Raw genomic sequence first — 16,259 nt, 5'->3', positions numbered from 1 at the left:
CGAACTTCTGACCTCGTGATCTGCCTGCCTTGGACTCCCAAAGAGCTGGGATTACAGGTGTGAGCCACCACGCCCAGCCTGTTTCCTGATTTTTTAATGATCACCATTCTAATTGGTGTGAGATGGTATCTCATTGTGGTTTTGATTTGCATTTCTCTAATAACCAGTGATGATGATCTTTTTTTATACGAGTGTTGGCTGCATAAATGTCTTCTTTTGAGAAATATCTGTTCATATCCTTTTCCCACTTTTTGATGGGGTTGTTTTTTTCCTATAAATTTGTTTAAGTTCTTTGTAGATTCTGGATACTGGCCCTTTGACAGACAGATAGATTGCAAACATTTTCTCTCATTCTGTATGTAGGGTGCCTGTTCACTTTGATGATAGTTTCTTTTGCTGTGCAGAACCTCTTTAGTTTAATTAGATCCCATTTGTCAATTTTGGCTTTTGCTGCCATTGCTTTTGATGTTTTAGTAATGAAGTCTTTGCCCATGCCTATGTCCTGAATGGATTTGTCTTGGTTTTCTTTTAGGGTTTTTATAGTTTTAGGTCTTAGATTTAAGTCTTTAATCCATCTTGAGTTAATATTTGTATAAGGTATAAGGAAGGGGTCCAATTTCAGTTTTATGTATATGGCTAGCCAGTTTTCCCAACACCATTTACTAAATAAGGAATCCTTTCCCCATTGCTTATTTTTGTCAGGTTTGTCAAAGATCAGAGGGTTGTAGATGTGTGGTGTTATTTCTGAGGCCTCTGTTCTGTTCCATTGGTCTATATAACTGTTTTGGTACCAGTACCATGCTGTTTTGGTTACTGTAGCCTTGTAGTGTAGTTTGAAGTCAGGTGGTGTGATACCTCCAGCTTCGTTCTTTTTGCTTAGGATTGTCTTGGCTATACAGGCTGTTTCTTGGTTCCATATGCAATTTCAAGTAGTTTTTCCTAATTCTGTGAAGAAAGTCAATGGGACCAGGTGGGGGGCTCACGCCTGTAATCCCAGCACTTTGGGAGGCCAAGGTGGGTGGATCACCTGAGGTAGGGAGTTCAAGACCAGCCTGACCAACATGGAAAAACCCCATCTCTACTAAAAATACAAAATTAGCCAGGCATGGTGGCGCATGCCTGTAATCCCAGCTACTAGGGAGGCTGAGGGAGGCTGAGGCAGGAGAATCACTTGAACCCAGGAGGTGAAGGTTGTAGTGAGCCAAGATTGTGCCATTGCACTCCAGCCTGGGCAACAGGAGTGAAACTCCATCTCAAAAAAATAGTCAATGGTAGCTTCATGGGGATAGCACTGAATCTATATATTACTTTGGGCAGTATGGCCATTTTCGCAATATTGATTCTTCCTATCCATGAGCATGGAATGTTTTTCCATTTGTTTGTGTCCTCTCTTATTTCCTTGAGTGCTGGTTTGTAGTTCTCCTTGAAGAAATCCTTCACATCCCTTATAAGTTGTATTCCTAGGTATCTTAGTCTCTTTGTAGCAATTGTGAATGGAAGTTCACTCATGATTTGGCTCTCTGTTTGTCTATTATTGGTGTATAGGAATGCTTGTGATATTCGCACATTGATTTTGTATCCTGAGACTTTGCTGAAGTTGCTTATCAGCTCAAGGAGATTTTGGGCTGGAACGATGGGGTTTTCCAAATATACAACCATGTCATCTGCAAACACAGACAATTTGACTTCCTCTCTTCCTATATGAATACCCTTTATTTGTTTCTCTTGCCTGATTGCCTTGACCAAAACTTCCAATACTATGTTGAATAGGAGTGGTAAGAGAGGGCATACTTGTCTTGCGACAGTTTTCAAAGGGAATGTTTCCAGCTTTTGCCCATTCAGCATGATATTGGCTGTAGGTTTGTCATAAATAGCTCTTATTATTTTGAGATACGTTCCATCACTACCTAGTTTATTGAGAGTTTTTAGCATGAAAGGGTGTTGAATTTTTTTTTAGATGGAGTCTTGCTCTGTCACTCAGGCCGGAGTGCAGTGGCTTGATCTCGGCTCACTGCAACCTCCACCTCCCGGGTTCAAGCAATTCTCTCCCTCAGCCTCCTGAGTAGCTGTGATTACAAGTGCCCACCACTACGTCTGGCTAATTTTTATATTTTTAGTAAAGATGGCGTTTCACCATTTTGGCCAGGCTAGTCTTTAACTCCTGACCTCATGATCCACCCATCTCGGCCTCCCAAAGTGCTGGGGTTACAGGCTTCAGCCACTGCGCCCCACCAGGGGTGTTGAATTTTATCGACAGCCTTTTCTTCATCTATTGAGATAATCATGTGGTTTTTGTCACTGGTTGTTTATGTGATGGATTACATTTATTGATTTGTATTATGTTGAACCAGCCTTGCATCTCAGGGATGAAGCCAACTTGATCATGGTGGATAAGCTTTTTCATGTGCTGCTGGATTTGGTCAGTCAGTATTTTATTGAGGACTTCTGCATTAATATTCATCAGGCATACTGGTCTGAAATTTTCTTTTTTGTGTGTGTCTCTGCCAGGTTTTAGTATCAGGATGTTGCTGGCCTCATAAATGAGTTAGGGAGGAGTCTCTCCTTTTCTATTGTTCGGAATAGTTTCAAAAGGAATAGTACCAGCTCCTCTTTGCACCTCTGGTAGAACTCAGCTGTGAATCCATCTGGTCCTACGCTTTTTTTGGTTGCTAGGCTATTAATTATTGCCTCAATATCAGAACTTGTTATTCGTCTATTCAGGGCTCTGACTTCTTCCTGGTTTAGTCTTGGGAGGGTCTATGTGTCCAGGAATGTATCGATTTCTTCTAGATTTTCTAGTTTGTATAGAGGTGTTTATTCTGATGATAGTTTGTATTTCTGTGGGATCAATGGTGATATGCTCTTTATCATTTTTTATTATGTCTATTTGATTCTTCTCTCTTATTAGTCTTGCTAGCAGTCTGTCTATTTTGTTGATCTTTTCAAAAAACCAGTTCCTGAATTCATTGATTTTTTTGAAGGGTTTTTCATGTCTCTATCTCCTTCAGTTCTGCTCTGATCTTTGTTATTTTTTGCTTTCTGCTAGCTTTAAATTTGTTTGCTCTTCCTTCTCTAGTTCTTTTAATTGTGATGTTACAGTGTTGATTTTATATCTTCCCTGCTTTCTCCTGTGGGCATCTGGTGCTATAAATTTCCCTCTACACACTGCTTTAAATGTGTACCAGAGATTCTGGGATGTTGTGTCTTTGTTCTCATTGGTTTCAAAAAACTTAATTCTGCCTTAATTTCATTATGTACCCAGTAGTATTCAGGAGCAGGTTGTTCAGTTTCCATGTAGTTGTGCGGTTTTGAGTGAGTTTCTTAATCTTGAGTTCTAATTTGATTGCACTGTGGTCTGAGAGACTGTTATGATTTCTGTTCTTTTGCATTTGCTGAAGAGTGTTTTATTTCCAATTATGCAGTCAATTTTAGAGTAAGTGTGATGTGGTGTTGAGAAGAATGTATATTCTATTGATTTGGTGTGGAGAGTTCTGTAGATATCTATTAGGTCTGCTTGGTCCAGAGTTGAGTTCAAGTCCTAAATATCTTTGTTAATTTTCTGTCTTATTGATCTAATTTTGACAGTGGGGTGTTAAAGCTTCCCACTATTTTTGTGTGGGAGTCTAAGTCTCTTTGTAGGTATCCAAGAACTTGCTTTATGAATCTGGGTGCTCCTGTATTGGGTGCAAATAAATTTAGGATAGTTAACTCTTCTTGTTCCATTGATCCCTTTACCATTATGTAATGCCCTTGTCTTTTTGATACTTGTTGGTTTAAAGTCGGTTTTATCAGAGACTAGGATTGTAACCCCTGCTTTTTTTTTTTTTTTTTTTTTCTTTTTTTTGCTTTCCATCTGTTTGGTAAATATTCCTCCATCCCTTTGAATCTATGTGTGTCTTTACACGTGAGATGCGTCTCCTGAGTGCAGCACACCAATGATTCTTGATTCTTTATCCAATTTGCCAGTCTGTGTCTTTTAATTGGGGCTAGTAGCCCATTTACATTTAAGGTTAATATTGTGTGTGAATTTGATCCTGTCATTATGATATTCGCTGGTTATTTTGCCCGTTCGTTGATGCAGTTTCTTCGTAGTGTTCATGGTCTTTACAATTTGGTATGTTTTTGCAGTGGCTGGTACCGGTTTTTCCTTTCCATGTTTAGTGCTTCCTTCAGGGTCTCTTGTAAGGCAGGCCTGGTGGTAACAAAATCTCGCAGCATTTGCTTGCTATAAAGGATTTTATTTCTCCTTCACTTATGAAGCTTAGTTTGGCTGGATATGAAATTCTGGGTTGCAAATTCTTCCAAGAATGTTGAATATTGGCCCCCACTCTCTTCTAGCTTGTGGGGTTTCTGCAAAGAGATATGCTGTTAAGTCTGATGGGCTTCCCTTTATAACCCGACTTTACTCACTGGTTCTTAACATTTTTTCCTTCATTTCAACCTTGGCAAATCTGACGATTATGTGTCTTGGGGTTGCTCTTCTCAAGGAGTATCTTTGTGGTGTTCTCTGTATTTCCTGAATGTGAATGTTGACCTGTCTTGCTAGGTTGGGGATGTTCTCCTGGATAATATCCTGAAGAATGTTTTCTAACTTGGCTCCATTCTCCCTGTCACTTTCAGATACACCAATCAAATGTAAGTTTGGTCTTTTCATATAATCCCATATTTCTTGGAGGCTTTGTTCGTTCCTTTTCATTCTTTTTTCTCTCATCTTGTCTTCATGCTTTATTTCATTAAGTTGATCTTCAATCTCTGATATCCTTTCTTCCTCTTGACCAATTCAACTAATGATACTTGTGTATGCTTCACAAAGTTCTCGTGCTGTGTTTTGCAGCTCCATCAGGCCATTTATGTTCTTCTCTAAACTGGTTATTCTAGCTAGCAATTCCTCTAACCTTTTTTCAAGGTTCTTAGCTTCCTTGCATTGGGTTAGAACATGCTCCTTTAGCTTGGCAGAGTTTGTTATTACCCACCTTCTGAAGCCTACTTCTGTCAATTCATGAAACTCACTCTCCATCCAGTTTTGTTCTTTTGCTGGCAAGGAGTTGTGATCCTTTGGGGGAGAAGCAGCATTCTGGTTTTTGGAATTTTCAGCCTTTTTGCGCTCGTTTTTCCTCATCTTCATGGATTTATCTAACACTGGTCTTTGATGTTGGTGACCTTCAGATGGGGTTTTTGTGGGGACTTCCTTTTCGTTGATGCTGATGCTATTCCTTTCTGTTTGTTAGTTTTCCTTCTAATAGTCATGCCCCTCTGCTGCAGGTCTACTGGAGTTTGCTGGACATCCACTACAGACCCTGTTTTCCTGGCTAATACCAGCTGAGCCTGCAGAACAGCAAAGACTGCTGCCTGTTCCTTCCTCTGGAAGCTTCATCCTAGAGGGGCACCCACCAAATGCCAGCCGGAGCTCTCCAATATGAGGTGTCTGTCAACCTTTGCTGGGAGATGTCTCCCAGTCAGGAGGCACAGGGATCAGGGACCCACTTGAGGAGGCAATCTGTCCCTTAGCAGAGCTGAAGTGCTGTGCTGGGAGATCCACTGCTCTCTTCAGAGCCAGGAGGCAGGAATGTTTAAGCCTGCTGAAGCTACGCCCACAGCTGCCCCTTCCTCCAGGTGCTCTGTCCCTGGGAGATAGGGAGTTTTCTCTATAAGCCCCTGACTGGGCCTACTGCCTTTCTTTCAGAGATGCTCTGCCAAGAGAGGAGGAATCTAAAGAGGCAGTCCAGCTACAGCAGCTTTGCTGAGCTGCGGTGGGCTCTGCCCAGTTTGAACTTGCAGGAGGTTTTGTTTACACTGTGAGGGGAAAACCACCTATTCAAGCCTCAGTAAAGACACATGCCCCTCCCCCGGCAAGCTCGAGCATCCCAGGCTGACTTCAGACTGTTATACTGGCAGCAAGAATTTCATCCCTGTGTATCTTAGCTTGCTGGGCTCTGTGGGGGTGGGATCCGCTGCACTAGACCACTTGGTTCCCTAGCTTCAGCCCCCTTTCCAGAGGAGTGAATGGTTCTTTCTCACTGGTGTTCCAGGCACCAGTGGGGTATGAAAAAAAAAACTCGTAGGGCTAGCTTGGTCTCTGCCCAACAGCCACCCACTTTTGTGCTTGAAACCCAGGGCCCCAGCGGCACAGGCACCTGGTGTGCAGGGTTGCGAAGACCATGGAAAAAGCCTTGCATCTGGGCCAGAGTACACTGTTCCTCCCAGCACAGTCCCTCACAGATTCCCCTGGCTAGGGGCAGGAGTTCCCTGACCCCTTGTGCTTCCCAGGTGATGCAACGCCACACCCTGCTTCTGCTCACCCTCTGTGGGCTGCACCACTATCTAGCCAGTCCCAATGAGATGAGCCGGTACCTCAGCTGGAAATGTATAAATCACCTGCCTTCTGCGCTGATCTTGCTGGGAGCTGCAGACCAGAGCTGTTGCTATTCATTCATCTTGCCAGCCACCCCTCAACACTTCTTTAGTGCTGGACGACCCCAGAGAGAGAGGCTACCCCAGGTGGGAGCCCATTCTTCCCTATCTCCTGAAGTCTCTGAAATTAAATGTTTGCAAAGCATTATGGAGAAAGCTCAAAAAATAATCAAAATCACTTTTTTTTTTTTTTTGAGACGGAGTCTTGCTCTGTCGCCCAGGTTGCAGTGCAGTGGCCGGATCTCAGTTCACTGCAAGCTCCGCCTCCCGGGTTTACACCATTCTCCTGCCTCAGCCTCCGGAGTAGCTGGGACTACAGGCGCCCGCCATCTCGCCCGGCTAGTGTTTTTTGTATTTTTTAGTAGAGACGGGGTTTCACCGTGTTAGCCAGGATGGTCTCGATCTCCTGACCTCGTGATCCGCCCGTCTTGGCCTCCCAAAGTGCTGGGATTACAGGCTTGAGCCGCCGTGCCCGGCCGATTCAAATTCACTTTAAAGTCACTTGGAATAAAACCATTTCCACAGTATAGAAACACAGACTTTTTTATCATTATTTATCCAATCAACAAATATTTTCTGCCTCCTTTAACACTCTCTTTAGTTTCAACAAACTCTTCAACCTTTAGTCTCTATCCTTATAAAATAATACCATTTATTAAGCACCTACTATATGACCAGTCCTATGTTCTATACATCATCCTTAATCCTAACATCCATGAAAGCTAGGTAGTACTACTATTCACATTTTACAGATGAGGAAACTTAGGCTCAGAAAAGCCCTAAGGAACTTGACAAGGCCATACAGTTAATAGATAGCAGAGAAAAAAGTGAAGCTTTCCCCTGTCTCTCGTAACCAGGTCTCACCTCTCTTTGTGGGTCTCTCTTTACACCAAACCCTTTATCTCTGCCCACATCACCATGCTGCCTCTCAGACATGAAAGTGTTGCCAGTACTACTCCAATAGAAAAAGTCAACAACTGTAGAGAGGATTATCCAAGTAAACCCATATTCCAGATCTAGAACTAGTCACAGTGTGAAACAAAATAAGGTTTATTCTCAGAGCAACATTAACAGCAGGAAAAAAAACAAGCCACTCTTTCTGGTAGGCAAACTAGACCTGACATATGTCCCTCACCCTACACCAGCACCACCACTATCTAGCTCTTGGCTGCTATTCCTCACGGCCCCCTGCTTTACTCAGAAACTATGCAAAACAGCAGAGAGACAGAGAAGGGAGACACACTCTGTAATCTACCACCCATCCTCCCATCAGGAAACTCCTGAAATAACTACTGTCTGTAGTAGAGAAGAACAAAAAAAGGTGACGGAGAATGTATGTGTTGAGTCCATAATGCATGTGTGTACGTACTGAGAGGAAAAAGTGAAATGAAGCATAGTAGAGAGAATAAAGTCATCTCAACTCTCACTATCCCAATTCCACTCTCTCCTTCTCATATCCTAGTTCCTTACCTCCCCTAAAGCTCTCATTCCACTGATCATGTACCAGGATCCAGAAGACTCCATTCTGCAGGGATCCCAGCTCCAAGCCACAGAAACTATTAATGATCTACAGATAGGGGAAATCTTGCTTCTGCTGCCTCACAGGTATAAGAAGGGGAGGACCTGGCCAGGTGCGGTGGCTCACACCTGTAATCCCAACACTTCAGGAGGCTGAGGTGGGTGGATCACCTGAGGTCAGGAGTTCGAGACTAGCTTAAACAACATGGAGAAACCCTGTCTCTACTGAAAATACAAAAGTAGCTGGGCGTGGTGGCACATGCCTGTAATTCCAGCTTCTTAGGAGGTTGAGGCAGGAGAATCGCTTGAACCTGGGAGGCAGAGGTTGCAATAAGCGGAGATCGCGCCATTGCACTCCAGCCTGGGCAACAAGAGTGAAACTCCAGCTCAAAAAAAGAAAAAAGGAGAGGTGGACCAATCACCATGTCTGCTACTAGTTCCAAATTAAAACTCTGCATTTTCCCAGAGTTATCATTATAATGGGTATTTGGAGAATTCTACGATGTTACTAATACTGCCCTTACATGACATTTGGGGCTGGAAGATAAATAGAAAATAAAATGAAAAAAAAAAAAATACAGCCCCTATATATGTGAAAGATTAATATATTACAAGCTTTTGCGAGACTGATCTGAGATCCTGCACAGGATCTATAACATGACGGTTTTAAGCAAAAGTGTTCCAAGCTCCAAACAACTGATTAACAAAAGAATTTTTAGAAATCAAATTGTTGTATGTAGGGCACTAAGACTACTAGCTCCAACCTCTGGGGCCGAGATTTCTTTTTTTTTTTTTTCAGAGACAGAGTCTCACTCTGTTACCCAAGGTAGAGTGCAATGATACAACTATAGCTCACTGTTAACATTAAATTTCTGGGTTCAAGCAACCCTCCCACCTCAGCTTCCTAAGCAGCTAGGACTATAGGTGTGTACCACCATGCCCAGCTAATTTTTTTTTTTAGAGATGCATTCTCCCTATGTTGCCCAGGCTGGTCTCAAACTCCTGGGCTCAAGCGATCCTCCTGCCTCGGCTTTCCAAAGCACAAGGATTACTGGCATTAGCCACTGCACCAGGCCAGTATTTATTTCTTATCCTTTTTTGGAAATGACAAAAAATCCTAAATGACCAGCACATAGTCTGCTATATGACTGCACTAATACTCTTGATTTCTAAATGCACATTTTAAGAAATACTCTATTAATCTGTAGTAAACTACAAATGGTCTTTTCAGTAACATTTGTGATGTTAAAGAGGGCATGTTCACCTTTCCTTCTGAGAAATCACATATCCATCTAGGACTCTGAGGTTTAAGCACCAGCTGACGATGTACGGCCGATAGTCAAATCCTGGGATGGATGGTGTTGCCATCACACAAGGATTGTTCATAATCGACAACTGTTCCAATTCAGTTAAGGATGCCAAAAAAGAGATCTGGAACAAAAGATATTTTTGTTGAACAAAAGGACTGTTCAGTGTCAAGCACAAGGTTTCCACTGATTACACATCTTTGGCAGCATTTGAGAATGTGGTAATTTCCCTCTTGTTCTGAAAAGTGACAAGTGTCCATTGACTTCCAAAGTTTCAACAATACAGCCATCTGTCCCTGCTGCACAAAATCCCTTGGCAAGTATCAGCACTGTTTCCTAGCAGAAATAACCCTATTTTAAAAACATCACCGCAGCCAGGAAATGCGGACAGGGAGTCTTATAAAACCTTATAACGTAGATGTCCCTCTACCATCAGTTGCCTCCCAGTGGAATGATAATTACAGTTTTACAAAGGAAATTAGACCTTAATAACCCACTGACACTAAGGAAAAGTGGAAAGAAAAATAATGATCATCTAGAGTCAAGTGTTTCATCTGAATGGCAGTTTCTTCCAAGATGCTCACAGTCTAAAAGTAAGATCACAACTCTTTCCTGTGTCTTTCCTAGGCTTTCCAACTTCCTGAATCTCACAAAATACCCTCAAATTTTACCTCATTTAAGTCTCGGATTTCATTTTCTGCCAAAGAAAGTATAGCAAGACTTCTGGGTAGGTAAGCAGGTGCCATTCTAAGAGAGGTGATGATGTTTCCATGTAAAAGCAGGGTCTTGAAAGTAAAAACAGTATGAATTACAAATGAAAAGATTACAAATAAATTGGCCTATTGTGACAACACCAAAGTGGTACATATAAGAATAAAGGAATCTACTTTATTTTATTTCTCATCACACACAAATCAAAGACTGTTAATGCTACAAGGGTCCTTGATGATCTTCTGGTCCAACTCTGCTTTCATATCAACATCCTAACAATATTTTAAAGACTTGTCCAAAAACATATGCTTCGCATAGCAACTAGGCATGCTGTGAGATTTAAGTTATGAGACACTGAGCAATTTCTAACACACTTGTTCATTTTCTTTTAAAATATCAAAATAGAGGCCACAAGTGGCGGCTCATGCCACCCACCTGCATTGTAATCCCAGCATTTTGCGAGGCCAAGGAGGGAGGATTGCTTGAGCCCAGGAGTGTGAGACTGGCCTGGGCAACATAGTGAGACCTGGTCTCTACTAAAAATCAAATAATTAGCCAGGCATGATGGGGTGCACCTGTAGTTCCAGCTACTGGGGGTGCTGGATCCTCCTACCGGAGGATCGCTTGAGCCCAAGAGGTCGAGGCTACAATAAGCCATGACTGCACCACTGCACTTGAGCCTGGGTGACAGCAAGACTCTGGTGTCTCAAATTAAAAAAAAAAAAAAAAAAAGTCATTAAAACCACATATAAAGCAAATTTTCCAAAAAAGAGAGTGATAACCTACAACCATAATTGCAACTGTATTCTCTAGGTAACTAAAAACCAGGGGAAGGTAGAATGTTTTACTTGCAGATAAAGCTGACTCATATTAAGTCAGCAACAACCAAGAATAAACCCAAAACTGAACACCCAGGATTCTGATCAGATAAACAGGCTTCTATTCCAGCAAAAAAAAAAAAAAAATTCAATCATCTTTGGTTCATTTGAATTCTCTTAGCATCTATCAGAACAGTATCTGGCTACATCAAATTGTTTAGAATAATTATTGCTAAAAATGATTTCTGCTAAAGTCTGGGAAAAACTGAACTAAGATACTGCTTCTAGGGCTTAATGAATATATCTGATGCTATCTGATGCTAATAATATACAGTGAGGCAACTATATTTAAAACATCCTACATATGTTTTTCAAGACTGTGATTTCAACTGTTACTTATTTGACTGTATGATACATTCCCCTCCATAAAAAGTACTATATGCTACATGTTTTTTTTTAAGTGAAATTAATTTTGACAATTAACTAACACCTATTACTTTAAAAACAGCAATCCTGAATGCAAAAAAAAAAAAAAAAACAGACTTAGGACCGAGCGCCGTGGCTCAAGTCTGTAATCCCAACATTTTAGGAGGCCAAGGCAGGTAGGTAACAAGGTCAGGAGTTCAAGACCACCCTAGCCAACATGGTGAAATGCCATCTCTACTAAAAATACAAAAATTAGCTGGGCGTGGTGATATGCACCTGTAGCCCCAGCTCCTCGGGAAGCTGAGGCAGGAGAATCACTTGAACCTGAGAGGCAGAGACTGCAGTGAGCCGAGATTGCACCACTGCACTCCAATCTGGGTGACAGAGCAAGACTCTGTCTCAAAAAAAAACAAAAAACAAAAAAAAACAACAAAAGACAGACTTGGTCAGCTCAGTGGCTCACGCCTGTAATCCTAGCACTTTGAGAGGCTGAGGCAGAAGGGCTGCTTGATTCCACAAGTTTGAGACCAGTCTAGACAACATAGTAAGATCTCATCTCTGGCCAGATGCAGTGGCTCAGGCTTCTAATCAAAACACTTTGGGAGGCCAAGACAGGAGGATCATGTGAGGTCAGGAGTTCAAGATCAGCCTGGTCAATGTGGTGAACCCTACCTCTACTAAAAATACAAAAAATTAGCCAGGTGTGGTGGTGGGCGCCTATAATCCCAGCTACTCAGGAAGCTGAGGCAGAAGCATCGCTTGAACACAGGAGGCAGAGGCTGCAGCGAGCCAAGATTGTACCACTGCACTCTAGCTCGGGTGACAGAGCAGAACTCCATCTAAAAAAAAAAAAAAAGATCTCATCTCTACAAACGCTCAAAAAAGTAGCTGGGTGTGGTGATGTACACATGCCTATGGTCCTAGCTACTGGGAAGGCTGAGGTAAAAGGATCATTTGAGCCTGGGAGGTCGAGTGAGATTCTACTACTACACTCCAGCCTGGGTGACAGAGCAAGACTGTTTCAAAAAAAATAAAGACAGACTCAAATTCAGGAATGACTAATCTCAACCTCACCAAACATTATGTATATATAGTAACTAAAGCTACTAGCACTGGTTGGTTGGGCATAGAGGGAATTCCATCATGTTCAGAGAATGCAGAGAATGGTAAATAAAATTAACCTTAACTACAATGACCAGTTTAACATAAAATAAATCAGTTATAGAACTAACAACAAAATGTTTCATACTTAATTTCTGGTATTCTAACATAATTCCTTTTTTTTTTTTTTTTTTTTGAGACTGAGTCTCACTCTGTTGCCCAGGCTAGAGTGCTGTGACCCAATCCCAGGTCACTACAACCTCCACCTCCTGGGCTCATCCAATCCCGCTTCAGCTGAGTAGCTGGGACTACAGGCTAACACCACTATGCCCCACTAATTTTTTGTATTTTTAGTAGAGATGGGGCTTTGCCATCTTGCCCAGGCTGGTCTTGAACTTCTGAGCTCAAGCCATCCACTCACCTCAGCCTCCCAAAGTGCTGGGATTACAGGCATGACCCACCGTGCCCAGCCCATAATTCTTAGCATAAAGCAAGCAATCTGTTCATACACGGCAGGCTAATTTTTGGTCAATGAGATTACTTTCTCTTGGTATTTTGCTATAAAACTTCACAAATGACATAGAAAACATACTTACTTTCAAGGATACCAATTTAGATAGATCACCTATCTGGGATATGTTATTGTCTGATAAATCGAGATGCTGTAGAGCTGTGCAGCTATTGATCTGTTCCATGGCCTATCACAAGAAAAGCATCGCATTATTTAATGAAAACAAAATCAAAAAATAAAATTATTCCCTAGTTCTTTGCAGCTGAAAGAGTGTCTTACCTCCTCTTATTACTAGAAGCAGAGTAGAACAACTTAGCAAGAGAAAAGGGGCAGTACTAACAGAATTTAGTAGATTGTCAGGTTATAAACTTACACTTTCATTATCTCTCTATGAGTAGACGGCTACCAAGTAGTTCATACCATCCAAGATCTTTATAGCTTGAAGAAACCAAAGTAATGGCCAGGCGCTATGGCTCATGCCTATAATCCCAGCACTTTGGGAGGCCGAGGTGGGTGGACAGCCTGAGGTCAGGAGTTTGAGACCAGCCTGGCCAACATGGTGAAACTCTGTCTCTACTAAAAAAATACAAAAAATTAGCCAGGCGTGGTGGGCGGGTGCCTGTAATCCCAGCTACTCAGGAGGCCCCAGGACGCGGAGGTTGCAGTGAACTGAGATCGCGCCACTGCACTCCAGTCTGGGCAATAAAGCAAAACTCCATCTCAAAAAAAAAAAAAAAAAGAAACCATAGTAATAATATATGACAGTTGGTGGTATAGAACAGAGTTTACAAGTTTAGATTAAAAGCAAACAGCCTGGATTTACATTCTGGCCCTGCGACTTCCTAGCTATGTGACCTTGAGCAAGTTACTTAACTTCTCTGTGCTTCAGTTTCTTCACCTTTTGTAACATGCATAATGTCTATATCTACTTCATAGGCTGTCACGAGATTGAATAAGTTAATACAGATAAATGCTTAGAACAGTAGCTCATACACGTTAATGGCTTAATAAAAGGCAGCTATTGGGATCATTTAATCTAGTCCTCTTAGCTAGCATGCCAAAAAATAAGACACAGAAATATGTATTGATTTACCCAAAATTACACAGTTACTAAGCAGTGGAAGTAGGTCTAGAATTCAGATCTTCTGACTTTTAAAACTGTATATTCTCCCGTATAGCATTAAACATTTACTTAAAGCTTAATTCAGCATGATATAGTCTCCCTCCTAAACACTCTGGTTTGATCTACTTTTTTTAGGTACAATATAGATTCTTTGTTCACATTTAAAAGAATATTATGCCATATTATATGTTTCAAAATGAGATTTATTTTTAGTTAATTTTAACAGAGATTAAAGCTGCAGAGTAGGAATGGGTACTTTCACTTTTTAATTTGACTTATTTCTACACTGCTTGAATTTTTTTTAATGCAAAACAGTTTTGTAAACAAAAAAGAAACCATTCACCTTAAGATTATTTCCTGCCAAATTCAGCCATTCCAGATGAACTAGTTCCTTTAGCCCTTCCACACAGCCAATGCTATTATGAGGCAAATTTAATACGCGAAGCAACGTCAGCTTGGCCACACCCATCATCCGAACCAGCCGATTATTAGCCACTGATAACTGTAAAAAGGAAACATACTGTTATTTTTAGGAATCACATATATAAAATATTTCACATTAAAGTGATTTAAAAGGTTTTAGACGGCCAAACCCTCTCAAACTCCTTTTGTACATTTCACACATATTGTCTAAATATTCTACAGTATGACTATCAGTTTTTTGTTATTCTTCCTGGGCAATAGAAAATACAGATAAAGCTGAGCAATCAGACCTCCTCCAACTACTAAGACATTTAACACAGCAACAACTTGAGAATGTAAGTTCCACGAGAATAGTGTTCTTAAACTCTCAGTCAAAACTTAATACAGTGCCAGACATATAAGAGGGACTCAGTAGCCATTTCTTGAATGAAGGAATGAATGAACTCTTTACCCCCATCATGAGGTAAAAGGTTACCTTAGTAACACAGTATTTTGCCAAAAGTAAAATGCTTCCTCTTCTTAACAATGCTTCTTTTTCTAATTTACTCTCAATGTAGTACATGTATGTTCATCTTCAGAAGAAACTGTCATGTAAAAATTTAAGGCAACAATCACTGCTTTCTAGGCCTGCACAGTTACTTTTTGTCAGGTTATTTTATTGTTTTGTTTCATAATAAATTGATCCTATGTCACCATTTCCCAGATTGCAATACCTACCTGTATTAATCGTTTGCATTTCTCCAGATTTTCCAATTTAATAATCTGATTTTTATCCAGAATCAAAGTGTGAATATCAGCTTCACAGGGTAAATTTGGACCTAATTTCTGCAGTCCCTGCCCTGACCAATTGACCACTGATCCTTGAAAAGAAACGGAAATGTTAGAAAACACAAATAAAATAAAACATGTAAAACAGCTGAGCATAGGGGTGGAATTATAAAATATCTATGCCATTTCAAGTTAAAAAAAAAGTAGAACATAATATCAACATTGTAAAATTAAAGCAATCTTGAGTTCTACACGACCAGATTGAATTACTCATTTTTCTTCAGAAATATCAAATTAAAACTACATTTGTGATATTCTCCTCAAGTTTCCATACTTTGGAAATCTTCATATACATTTAAATATGAACGATTACTTCCATTTGTTGTGCCTAAGTAATGATACTATTGTTTAAATGTTACTAAACTTTTGACTGCGATCCATCAGCTTACAGCCTAACTACCAACATACCCTAAAGTGCCCAAACTGTGATTTTGAAAATCCAAGTATAGTTCAACTAATTCTCCCATAAAATAGGATAATACACCAATTTTGCTAGCTTGATATGAGAATTAAAAGAGAAACCATATGAATAGTACTTAGCCCCGTTCCTGCCACAGGGCACTCAATAAAGCACTTTAGAATAACATAGACGTTCAAACCCTGGTTCCACCAGTTAACCATTGTGGTATATTAGGCAAATTATTGATTTCTTTTGGGCTCACTTTTCTACTCTGTAAAGTGGGGATAATACCTGCCTTATAAATGTAGTTCTACAGAGAAAATGAGATACTGTAAAAAAAAAAAAAAAAAAAAGGCACTGAGAACATCGTCTGGGTCATACAAAGCGCTCTGTAAATGTTAACTGTTACTAATAGTTAAGTAGCCCTGGTGGGCTTGAGAGGTGTGGTTTAAGAAAAGCCGATCTCCAAAGAGGGCGGGACCAGAGAAACGGCCAATTTCAAATTTACACCCGGATCAGGACTACTGCAGGAAATAATTATGCCAGATTGCTCTCGTGGAGGATTTCAACGTTTTCCCATTGTCTAATGGCTCTTAGCATGTGAGGAGTTGTGAGCCCCTCTGAAAATCTGATGAAAGGGGTGTGCTGCCTCAGAAAAGTGCACAGCCTTTGTACACAATTC

The 16,259-nt window shown here is 40.8% G+C and overlaps 1 protein-coding gene across 4 annotated transcripts in view; it reads right to left on the bottom strand.

Annotated features, from left to right (window-relative positions):
• Nucleotides 1-16,259, bottom strand: part of CEP97 (centrosomal protein 97) — a 66,226-nt gene that overhangs the window by 23,349 nt on the left and 26,618 nt on the right. For all 4 annotated transcript variants that reach the window (XM_038003240.2, XM_007985961.3, XM_073009687.1 and 1 more), the window contains 5 exons: nucleotides 15,067-15,209; nucleotides 14,270-14,428; nucleotides 12,889-12,990; nucleotides 9,908-10,021; nucleotides 9,194-9,360 (listed from right to left, as the gene is read on the bottom strand). In XM_038003240.2, the coding sequence (XP_037859168.2) occupies nucleotides 9,194-9,360; nucleotides 9,908-10,021; nucleotides 12,889-12,990; nucleotides 14,270-14,428; nucleotides 15,067-15,209 (685 nt within the window). The remainder of the gene's footprint in view (nucleotides 1-9,193; nucleotides 9,361-9,907; nucleotides 10,022-12,888; nucleotides 12,991-14,269; nucleotides 14,429-15,066; nucleotides 15,210-16,259) is intronic.

This window comes from Chlorocebus sabaeus, chromosome 22 (assembly GCF_047675955.1).
Source record: "Chlorocebus sabaeus isolate Y175 chromosome 22, mChlSab1.0.hap1, whole genome shotgun sequence".
Classification (NCBI taxonomy): Eukaryota; Metazoa; Chordata; class Mammalia; order Primates; family Cercopithecidae; genus Chlorocebus; species Chlorocebus sabaeus.
This window is presented reverse-complemented; position numbering and strand designations above follow the sequence as displayed.